Source organism: Nestor notabilis, unplaced genomic scaffold (assembly GCF_000696875.1).
Source record: "Nestor notabilis isolate BGI_N333 unplaced genomic scaffold, ASM69687v1 scaffold3215, whole genome shotgun sequence".
NCBI lineage: Eukaryota > Metazoa > Chordata > Aves > Psittaciformes > Psittacidae > Nestor > Nestor notabilis.
In genome coordinates, this window is record NW_009927730.1 from 50778 (window position 1) to 62956 (window position 12179).

The following is a 12179-nucleotide window of genomic DNA, read 5'->3' on the forward strand; positions in this document are numbered from 1 at the left end:
ATGGGCGAAGAGTGACCTGCTTTTACATTCATTGGCTTTGCTTGTGCTTGATCAGAGGAAACACTAAGCTTTTCAGCTGCAGCTCTCTATCTACAGCTTCACAAGAAAATTCAAAAAACTTTGAGTTTTTTGTTCTAAGCAATAAGCCACCTACTTTTCCCATCTGAAATAAGATCAGCTCCCCTTTGACACATGGCATTATCAATCACAGTTCACAACAGTAGTCAGAATTACTCCGTACTGTTATAAGTTAGCACCACAAACGGTTAGGATGTCAAACACAGTACATCTTATAAGTTTTATTTTAATGCATTTATAAGAATTCCCCCAAGTTTCTGGTATGCTATGCTGTCCTAGGGGATCGCTTCTCTCTCCCATCAGACAGCCTGAGTTTACAAGCATAACAATGCATATAAGAAGAAAAGTGTATGTTTGCACTTACAGTATATTGAGCTCTGAAGCGTACCTTTAAAAAATAGCACACAAACAAAAGAGTAAAACTTTCCTAGTCATGGGCTGCATTATTTTAAATGCTGACTGACATTGGTTTAAATGCAGACTGAAGAGGTGGGCTTGTGCAAACTTCAAAGTTCAACAAGGCCAAGTGCAAGGTCCTGCACCTGGGTCAGGGCAATCCCAAGCACAAATCCAGGCTGAGTGGAGAATGGATTGAGAGCAGCCCTGAGATGAAGTGACTGGAGATGCTGGTTGATGAGAAGCTCAACATGAGCCGGCTTCAGTGTGCGCTCACAGCCCAGAAAATCAACCGTATGCTGGGCAGCATTAAAAGGAGCGTGACCAGCAGGTTGAAGGAGGTGATTCTCCCCTTGTACCGGGTTCTCGTGAGACCCCACCTGGAGTACTGAGTGGAGTTCTGGTGTCCTCAACATAAGAAGGATGTGGACTTGTTGGAGCAAGTCCAGAGGAGGGGAAGGAAGATGATCAGAGGGCTGGAGCACCTTTCCTATGAAGACAGGCTGAGAAAGCTGTGGTTATTTAGCCTGGAGAAGAGAAGGCTCTGTGAAGACCTTAGAGCAGCTTCCAGTAGCTAAAGGGAGACTACAAGAAAGTTGGTGAAGGACTTTTTACAAGGGCATGTAGGAATAGGACAAGGGGAATGGCTTTAAACTGAAAGCAGATAGATTTAAACTAAACATTAGGAAGAAATTCTTTACTATGAGGTGGTAAAGCACTGCTACAGGATCCCCAGAGAAATTGTAGATGCCCCATCCTTGGAACTGTTCAAGGCCAGGTTGAATGCAGCCTTGAGCAACCTCGTCTAGTTGAAGGTGTCCCTGTCCATGGCAGAGGGTTGGAACTAGGTGATCTTTCAGGTCCCTTCCAACCTAAACCATTCTGTGATTCTATGACTGGCAGATCATGTAGATCTGGCAATGAGAAGACTCATTGTCAGCATTATGGAGACTTCATATTTCTCCTTTCTACCAGTGAGAGAACTTACTTCCACCTCTAAGCTCTCCTCCCAACCACTTGGTGGATTGTAGTTTTAATCAGAAATAAATCACCCTTATTTGGTTAAAAATCAAGCCAAAACAAAACAAAAACCAAAACCAAATTATTTTTTTTAACAGAAATTATATTTTCAGATTCACTTGGAATTTAGTAAGATTGTCCTTCTCAGTTCTCAAGAGAGAGCAGACTCTGGGAAGAGCTTAATATTGACAAAGTATGTGTGAATAAAACAGAAGCTGAAAATAGACAGACTGCTAAAGAAGAAATTTCCTATAGAGTCTGGAAAATCCCTTTATCATTAGGGGTTTTTAAGGAAAGAGCATAAGGTTGGTTATTGGTTGTCATTTACTGGAATTGTCATCAACAACATTGCATGTATATTACCACTATTACCAGTTCATGGAGGTATGGGAAGATTACGCTTTGTGCATGAAGACTGTCGTACGCAACAGTGCAGCTACATCAGCATGTTGTATATGAAAACACTCAGTATTCTCTCCTGTATTTTTTTGCAGTTCAGAATTGGAGCTACAACACAGCAGAACCCCTGCAAAGTCTTATATACCAGTTACTGGGATCACCAAGACTTGTACAAGACGTTCAGAAATTAAAAAAATTATACGTATAAATACACAATCAGATGCTTTCCAGGAATCCTTACAACAGTGCATAATTTTTCAGCTTTTTTCTCCTCTACTTACTAAGTCTTACATTGTGCTAATTTGGTTCTTTTGTGCTTATATACTTATCTTTCTTCAGGTCTGAGATGTATGAAAAAAATCCTGGAAGAAAAGAAGGAAGAGGATAGCAAGGAGCTGTTATGTCAAACTACCACCAGGGAAATAAAAAGATCTTTTTCTTTTATGTTACTGTCACTTACATATTGCCTGCTGGTTTTGATGGGCTAATGGTGTTCTGTCTTCCACCTCAGGGCCATTATTAATGCATGTTGTCCTCGCACCACCCTCTCAAAATTACAAAACCCTTTTCAATCTTCCAGTAAGCAAACTTTCTGCAAGCAAAGCCCACTCCCAGTGGAACTGAGAGCTCCTCTAGAATAAGGAGTGCTGTGTATCAGGAAGGCTGTTCATAGGGTTGGATGAAGTTTTATGGCACAGTGACTACCTACTGTTTGCTTTGGCAAGAAAGATACAGGCAGAGGTCATCTTCATGTAGAGGATTCCCTTGCTACCTGAAACTTCTGACTTCCTGAAGTACAAAGTGGACGTGGGGGTCACAGAGGTTTCTTTCAGCTGTTGCTCTGGAACCTGCAGAGAACAATTTCTTTCTTCCTTCCTTTCTAACCACCTTTCTCCTCAGAGACAGACAGAGCTTTAGAGGCATTTCCTCACCTGGGCTAGATAAATCTTTCCACTGGAAGATAATCTCAGACAGAAGAATGGTATCTGAAGACCCTGTGAACCTCCTCCCAAAATAGCTTTTTCCTAACTATAATTCACAGAAAATACAGCTTATTCAAAACACCTTTCTCACCTTCCTGGTCTTCATAGCAGCCTTGGAGAAACAGTGATTTGCACATTCCTTTTCCTGAATTAACACAGGGCAGTCTGGACACACATCTCCACCGCAGCTGGCTGGGAATTACAGCAGATAAAACTGCCTGCCCTCCCTGTGCACTACTCAGGGATATCCAAGCGAGGTTTGAATGGGAAAGGGCGGGCAATCTGTGGGGGCCTGATTTATAGCAAAAAAGGCTTTCTTGCACAGGCTACCATAGGTATAATCAGACAGCTAAGGAAACTGTTTTCTCATTCCTTGCAATGACTGTTACTTGCTTTAGCATGTGTGTGGATACACCTTTCCAAGTACTAAATATTAAAGTGCAAAGGCAGTCTAGGCCAAATTTGAAGGGATCAGCAGAGACAAAGAAGAAGAAATCCTTCTGTGACCTGTCCTTTTCTCCAGCATCCCACCCACCCTTAGACTGAAGAGGACCTGATTCTTGTAAAGAAAGTCAAGCCCATGGCACGAAGCCCCTGCAACAGCATCCAACTCCAGAAGCAGCAGCTGAGAGCACAGCAGTTTTCACTATACATATGGTGACTGTGTGCCAGCAACAGATCTCTTGAACTGAAAACCTCAAACAGGAGAGCCCACTTGGTAGATTTCACTTCTCCATACTAATCACTAGGTTAATAGTTACAGAAGATGGGAAGTAGACAGCAAATTTATTTAAACTCTAGGTAATGCCCCAGATAAGGTTTGATTCAAAGGCCAATGAACGGTATTTTTATTAAAATAACAATTATTCTTTTGTGTTGAAAAAATTGATAATAGATTGACTTAAAGGTCTTTGGCCTTCTTTCAGTTTGTAACTAGGATTTATCCACTTCTTTCCAATGTCAGGTGCCATTTCCAGCTAAGAGAATGGTACCTGGATTTGCTGGGATCCTTCAAAAGCCAGGTAGTGACTGCATGCAGTTGTCACAGTTTGGCTAAGAAAGGAGACTTACTTCACCCTCAGTTACCTTTAATTCTCTTCCTCCACTTCTCTAGTCCATATGTGATTGCCTCCCAGTTAAGTAAAAGGGAAATACGGTGATGCAATGAAGGGATTTCTTTAGCTTTGAAGGGTCTCAGAAAAGCACAGGCACACACATGAAAATGTACTACCGAAAAAAAAGATGATAAATAGACATAAAATGCCTGTTACTTCTACAGTGCATATCTTGCCAGTAACTGTGGTAGTTTATTGCCAAGTTTGAGCCCAAGAAATCAAGCACTTTGGAATGAGTATTTTTCCTTCATCAGAAAACGGCAAGCATCCAGCCCAACAGGAGTTCTTGCTTCGCTTGGACGGAGGTTATGAAGATTTTGGAACTTCCTCCCTGTAAACTGGTAGAATCAGGGGTACCACAAGGTGATTTACTGAAATGATCTCTATTCATCCCACGGGACACGTTCTATGTTATGCCATCTTCCCTGCACTTGCAGCAAGGCTAGAGAAGAAAGCACAGATACAGAAGCACTAGTGACATTCAGCAGAAGAGCTGACATGAAATCAGTCACTGGACTAGAAGAGCACAAACCAAAAGCAGGTACATTTCCAACCCTACCAGCATCCAAGGTCAGCAGGTACACAGGCTAGCAGGCACTGTAACACCTGGAAGAGCTCCTGGAGTTATGCCTGTTTACCTTAGGTGCAGTGAAAGAAGGAAACAAGTGAGTATATGACAGCTGAGAGGCAGGCAGGTGTGTACTGGTGAGGGTAAAGGCAGCAGCTGCTACTGCGTCTCTCTGGGGTCATCATTTACTCACACTACAGCAACAGTGCTCACCTCCTCCCCAAACACCAAAAGCCACCATCAAGCTCATGTCTTTCCCTGCCTTCCTTGTTGGAAGCTCCTTCTTCTCTCAGACCTCTTGGAAATGCACTGAAGACACAGCAGCTGAAGAGATCTTTGCCTCAAGTCTGCCCTTCTTTTTCTTACGTCTTTTCCCCAGCTCCTCTTTTCACCACACTTGCCATTGTCCTTAAAGCCCAGAGTTCGGTCTTCATTCTACACCTCCATTCACATTTTGACCACCCTTCCCCACCTTCACTGCATTGATGGTGGGATCTTGTGATTTATCCTGGCCTCTTACAGGTCTGCATGTTGCCCCTTGCACACAAGCATCTTTTGTTACCATAATCCTCTGCTCTTGTTGAAATCTCTCCTCAGAACTGATATTTGCCTAAATAGTTTAAACATAAACTGAGACATAAACAAATAGTGTTGATTCATATGTATTTAACAAGAACAAAGGAAAAATGGTTGATGGTTTGCAAAAGCAGAAAGTGCATTTGACACCCCCATCCTGAAGTTTGCTCTTTGTACTTCTGAAAGCTACAGTACATACACATAGTATGTTTTAGTTGGGTTACAGCCCTTCCGTATCTTTGCTCTGTTGCTTGTCTTAGATTGTCAACAACCCAAACAAGGACCCTTCTTCCACAAGAGAGACAGCACATCCTGGATATTGTTTGCAGAAATTAAAACAACAAGAGGCAATGAGGTGGCAGTGGTCCATGAGGCTGTACCTGTAGGTCATTTTTAGGACCTGTTCTTGTAGTACGGGTAGTACGTCTACCTGTTTTGCATTTTGGGGAATCAAGAATCAAGCAAGGGCTCTGTTACTTGGTGTTGATAACTGTACTTTACACTCAACTTATACTGGTTGAGTGTAAATTTGTATGCTGTTTGTGTACAAATTCACTGCTCTGCCAGAATCTAATTCATCTTTCTGTGAAGTGCTTTCATTACCCACCATCTGATAAGCACTAAAGAACAAAATTCAACTCCATATTACTTTTATTTATGCTACGATTCCTTCTGTCACTGCTACTTTATCTAGATTTGCAACCACCATACAGTAGAGATGTGGTCTCTGGACGCCCCCACCCAGCTATCACAAACATGGACAAGCTGTTCAGCGCTCTGAGGCACAGCATCAGCCCACTGCCCTTTCAGGCTGATGCCATTGCATCTGCCCTTCCCTGGCTATCTGAGCAGGCTGCCTTTCTCTCAGGGAGGGAGAACCTGGAAGTTCCATATCTTGAAGAGAAGGGGAGGATGGCCTTATTACTTTGGGTGTGTTCTCCATCAGTGCCCCTAATCCGGAACAGAGGTGGCTGCTGAAACCTGTTTTATTATTAGGGATTAAAATAAGCAGATGATGTTTAGTGGTACTGGTACTAAATGCTGCTAATTGCTGATGTAGTAGCATTGCTAATTCCTAATCTTGTTTCTGAGTGGAAAAGAGTGACCCAAGACCCCACTCATCTTCCTTGCTCCTGTGATTAGTCTATCAAATATGAATAGCAAAGCTTGTGACCAATTAAAATTCCTTAATTTTCTAATTTGGTCAGTTTAAGTATTTGGGAATAAGAGGGCAATGTTATTAGTGAAAGCAAAGCATGCATAGATAAAAGCTTCCCAGAAACCTTTAACCCCCAAATCTATTCTTAGCTTGTGAACTTCATGTGGATCTAACCTAGGACCCCTCTCTGCCAATAACATGAAATACATTTAGTGATGAGTGTGATTTGGAAAACATAATTTCTGGGGGATACATGAGAGTTGATCCTTACGTTTGATACTGAACTATCAGTGTGAACCAGTATCTGCTAATACTCTTCTCACCAGCATTAGTAGGTACTGGATCATGAGTTATAACAGTGTCTTCCAGCTTTGGGGATTTATCTTTGTTAATAAATCATTGAATGATGTTATGTTGAATGAATAGTGGCCAGTACCAATACTTTTCATCTGCGCTTCTACATACAGTTCAAGGAAAACATTCTGGGTCTGTCTTGGTTCAAAGTGTCTGTTCCCGCTCTATCACACCCTGCACCAACTCACCTTAATTAATTACAAACAATATCTAAAAAAAGAAATATTCAGTTGTTTTGAGGTTTTGTGTTTTGTTTTTTTTTTTTTGTGGGAGGGAGTGCTGAATGTGACAAGTCCTATAAGAAAATAAATAAAAAGGACCTGTTGAATTATCCATGCCACATAATTCCCCTAATAATTAAACACTGTCTGGAATACACATTGGGATAATTTTTTCCTTTTCTACTTTAATTGAACGGTTGCTTCAGAATCTCATTACTAATGTTTAATATTAATTATTAAACTTACTGATTAAATAATATTAATTATGAATACTTAATAGTAAATACCTAAAATTCTAAACAACATTTATTCATGACCCCTTTATACCTGTTTACTCTTACATTAGTATTTGCTTTCAGTTTGAATGCCTCTTGCCCATTTACATTTTTCTCTTTGTTTTCCTAGGGACCACTACCACATCTCCTCCCTGGCTTTGTTTTGGTAAGATTTGGTGAGCCAAATACTTGCACAGATTCAGTTTGTTTTGGTGGGGTTTTTTTGTTCAGTTTGGTGTGGTTTTTTTGGTTGGGTTTTGTTTGGTACCTTGGAATAACCTGAAATCACATTTGCTTTTGGGGGCTTATTTTTTTTAAAACCATATCACACACATAACCCAGTGAACAGCTACTACAGACATGTCCTCCCCTTTCTTGGTTGGTAGATTACTGCAGAAATCAACAGGAGAAATATGTGTATTCTTTAGGCAAGTTTGACCTGTTTTCTAGTACAAATTTCAACACATTTTCACATTCTGTTGCATACTTCCTGTACTGACAACCATACCTGGCTGTGTGTCAGCAGAAATTCCATACGCATTTTCTTATTCATACAGCCCAAGCCATTACTGAAGAAGCTAAGAAGCAAACCATTCTTTTTTTTCAAACTTCATTATGAAGTTCTAGCTTCAGCATTTTCCAAACTAATCGTTTCCACATCCTCCCAACCCTGACCACACACCTTCACTCCAATATTCTTCTATGGTCTTCCAACAGACCTGACCCTTGACAGCAGATACAGTCAAACTTTGTCCCAAGCTTTAAGATGAAGCCCTGCCGGCACCAGGCTCATCCTTCCTGGAAGGATTTGGGAAGGATAGACCCACTTCCCAAATAATACAACACAGCTAAAGCCACCCATCAGCTGCTCCCCACCTAGGCCAAAATGAACCAAGGGGGCACTAGGAAAGCTCATAACATTTCCCTCCTGGCTCCGAATCCTTCTTCATACATCTCAGGAACTACCCTGCCCCTCTGTGGGCTGTATCATGACTTCTGTGCACAGCTTACAGGGTCAGGAGGGTTAGTTCTCCCACTCATCCATGGCTTCTGCCATATAGCTCCATTATCAACTCCCCTCTATTTCCATACCTCATTTCTTTGTTTTACCTCTCCAGTTTCTCAGAGCTCCTTTCAATGATACGTTAAATTAATACATATTATCTGACTCTTGTATATGCATAGAAGGCACAGCTGCTTTATTCACCAGTATACCTGCACTTTATGTTCATTGGAAACAACTGCATATTGAGGACAATTTCTCAGGGACAGCACTCCTGCCATATGTTAAAGCTACAGGTGGAAGCATTTATCTTCTGAATCCCAGCCTAGCTTTTGCAACACTGGAGCTATAAAAGAAACAGAAGTTTTCCAAGATGAGGACTAGAGCTCGGGTTCAGTTCAGCAGCCCAGGGAAACTCCCCTTGCACCGTATGATAACAGAACAAGAGCAGTCAGGCCAGGTCCCTTTGCTGGCAAAAGCAATGTACCTTTCCACACCTTTGTGGAAAAAAGTGTTTCAGAGTGATAATTAAGCAAACTAAACATAACTAAGATTTCACACTTACCCTTGCAGTGAAGTCCACAGCAGCACCCCGATTCAACAGTAATGTAGCTACGTTGATGTTTCCATAATGAGCAGCTATGTGGAGAGGAGTAAACCCACTCTGGAAAAACAAAAGAAAACCAATAGATACTGGGGGTTTTATATCTCATTTCTACTCCAAAAGTTGTATCACATCACTGACAAAAGCTAGTAATAGGAGTATGTTGCAAGTCACCATTCCAATTCTGTACTAGTTTTCACTCACTGATGTTTATTTATAGATTCTTAAAGAGTCTAAATAAAATCATATTGCTATGCAGGAGGGAAAAAAATAACATAATTATCCTAGAAGACCAGAAATAGGATAAAACTCTTAGTTATTTCAGAAAAACAACAGCAAAACATTTGAGTGTTAAAGCAATGATCTTTCTATAAGAAATAAATTTCTAACTAGAAATATATAGCTGTTATCAGTATTATATCAGTCTTGCAAGTCAAATCTCTTAGAGATTCTTTGCAGAAGTTCAGATACAAATAATTTAATGACACTTGCTAACATTTTTTTATAAATTCAAAGTAGATGCAAATGAAAACAACATCAAAGACAACTTTAATTTTTAATATGGATATTTTTTCCAAGGGTTGGTACCATAAAGATCAGTCTCCCACTGTGGGCAATCACACTAGGTTATGTTCAGACACCACAAGTTACCACCCTAATTAGAAGATGCCTTACTGATAAAATTACTTCAGCAACTTATTTTCATATTTAAGTAGTTTCACTTCCTTTTAAAAAAATGCTAAAACATGCAGCAATTCCATCAGTCCTGCAAAATATGAAACCTTATGGGAACTAGATGCATTTCTAAATTGTTAGCAAGCCATGCTAGCTGCCACTGCCTTGCTTTGGGAGTTTTGCAGGTATAAAATCACTCTCGATCATTCTATTTGCTGACACCATCAACATAAGTGTCATGCAGAAGCCTATAATCAGACCTGGATGCACAACAGGACAGGGTTGTCTGCAGCTCTTAACACATCTGATAAACATATGCTTCATAAGAAACCCTGAAAACTCCATCTTACATAATATAGCTCTTTTATGATGGCAGTTAGTTCCCAAGAATGCTTACTCATACTTTTAAACCCTAGTTCCAGCTGCAGAAAGCCCTGGTATCTAAACTACAGTCTTCTCTAGCACATGCTAATTCATTTAATCTAAAGCAGGTATCTATCCTTTAAAAGGCGATGCAAAAAGGAGGAGGAAGAAATGATGCAGCAGCACTAAGTCATGGAGGAGTGATGATGCATATATATATTTATATATACCTCTGTTGTTCTATTCACCATCATCTAGGTTAACACATTTGGAAGCAAAGAGGGGGAAAAAATGAACGGTTAGTTCACCACTGGTGATATGGATGCAAAAAGCTTCATGATTGCTACGTGGCATGGCAGCTCAGATGACAGCACAATCTGCACACAAAGGAAGCTTGACTGAATGGAAGCTGAATGATTGAGTATTTTTAATGTTGTTACATGTTTAACAAAGTTCTTAAAGTAGCAGCTGCAGAAATAACTAATCAAATTACTTAATTGTACAATACCTATAGGGCACCACTGCAGTAGTAAATTTCATTCTCAAGATAATAATTATGATAATATTTTGCTTATTATTTTCCACCTGCAAAGTTTCTACAGGAGAAATTAACCCCAATTAAACAAAAGGGGAGAAAGAGGCAAAGGAAGCAAATGAAATATTATTCTCAATCACACACTAGAGGAGAAAGTCATGTGTAACTCAGCAGCAAAACACTTTACACTAAGGTAGATCTTCACCGAATGCAACACATGTGGTCAGCACTTAACAGCATCAAACCTTTTTTGTTTTTACAACTGACCTTTGACTCCACATCAGCATTGTGGTCGTTCTGCAGGAGCAGAGCTGCTGCCTTCGTATCATCCTTGCGAGCAGCGATGTGAAGGGCAGGAAGACGGACTTTTCCCTTTGTATCATTTTCAAGCAGCAGTGAAACCACCTGGTCATGACCTTGCTGCAAAGCTACTGCCAAAGGCGTGAAACCATCCTGCAACATACAATGGGGACTTTCAACACATGTTCCAAGCTTTCCAGGGCGGTGGAAAGGGGAAGGGTAGTGATCTCAGCATTAGTAAAAGTACTTGCTCAAATTCAACTGTGAAGTGAAAATTATGCAAATTAAAAGTACCCTGCAATGACACTGAAATTGGGGTAAAGAGTTGGTGAATGTTCTGGCTTTGATCCCAAATGCTCAAAACACCTTTTTGGTACTCCACGTTTAAACATAAAATTATAAACCACAAACAAATGAAAATGACTGAGACTTGAGAAAAAAAGTGTGAAATTACACATGCACTAACAGTTACATAAACAAGTATGTGTACAATAAGGTGTATAATTATATAAAAATGGATAAAAAGATGAAATATTTAAACTATAATTGTTAATGGTATCTCCATAATAAATTATTATCCATTTCCCCCACAGCTACAGGTTAAAATCTATGGGGTTTAAGGGAAAAAAACCCCAAACACTTCAGCTTTATCCTCTGATATATTTTATATGTGGATTTGAAATCTAATAATAGTTCATTATGAATACGATATTCCCTCAATATATCAATTATTTTACTACAACTTCCATTTATGAAAATTTATAGAGATGTGATGGAAAATCCTCTTAAAAGTAGAAATTATTTCCTTTCAGACTAGCAAATAGCCAAAGTAGTGAAGAATAAAAAACCTGAAAAATAGGAGATTTCTGCTCAGCAGATTTTAGAGTGGATTCCTTAAATACACAAAAAGTACAGTCTGAGATGTTTTTATAATTTTATTTCTATGGATTTTCAGAAAACTAAAGAATGAAAGAATTGTCATGTAGATTCTGCTCCTTCCCAAACATTTAAGCGGCATTCCAATCCAGGAACACATTTAGCTTTGCCCAAGAAAATACCCATGAATCAATCACTCAGAAAGTAACAAATGGAAATTGCTCTACTTGGGATATTTATTTATTACATTTGACTGTCGATCAACACATCCAAAGCTTATTCACCAGACTTCATTACAGTTGAGTGGTAAACACCTTCTTTCAGTTTTCAACTACTGCTGTCATGGTGAAACTGTATCAGTGTGAAATGAAAGTGCAGCAATGACAGAGAAGAATGTAGATCCTCACCGTATGTCAAAATTGCAGAGTTCAAATGTTAACTTTTTAACTTTTGGAGCTTAAAAGAGTGTTTTCAATAAGGAATTTCTCTCCCTGGCTTACCAAACAATGAACACTCAATTTAGCAGGAGAAAGAGGAGGTGTTCTGAAAACTTCACCCCCTCCTCCCCAAATTTTGGAGGAAAAAAAAAGTCTAAAAAATAAAATTAAAATCACTGAAATTTCTTGGTCCTAACAAGCCTTTCCTCTCCCCCCCCCCACCCGCACCCCACCCCCCCCGC

At 39.9% G+C, this 12179-nt stretch overlaps 1 protein-coding gene across 1 annotated transcript in view; it reads right to left on the bottom strand.

Moving 5' to 3' along the window:
* The window catches only part of LOC104405449 (ankyrin-3), a gene marked incomplete at its 3' end in the record, with an annotated part of 65906 nt that overhangs the window by 45437 nt on the left and 8290 nt on the right, over nt 1-12179 (bottom strand). Inside the window, exons 5-6 of the mRNA XM_010014174.1 lie at nt 10592-10777; nt 8713-8811 (exon numbers count right to left, since the gene is read on the bottom strand). Of these exons, the coding sequence (XP_010012476.1) occupies nt 8713-8811; nt 10592-10777 (285 nt within the window). The remainder of the gene's footprint in view (nt 1-8712; nt 8812-10591; nt 10778-12179) is intronic.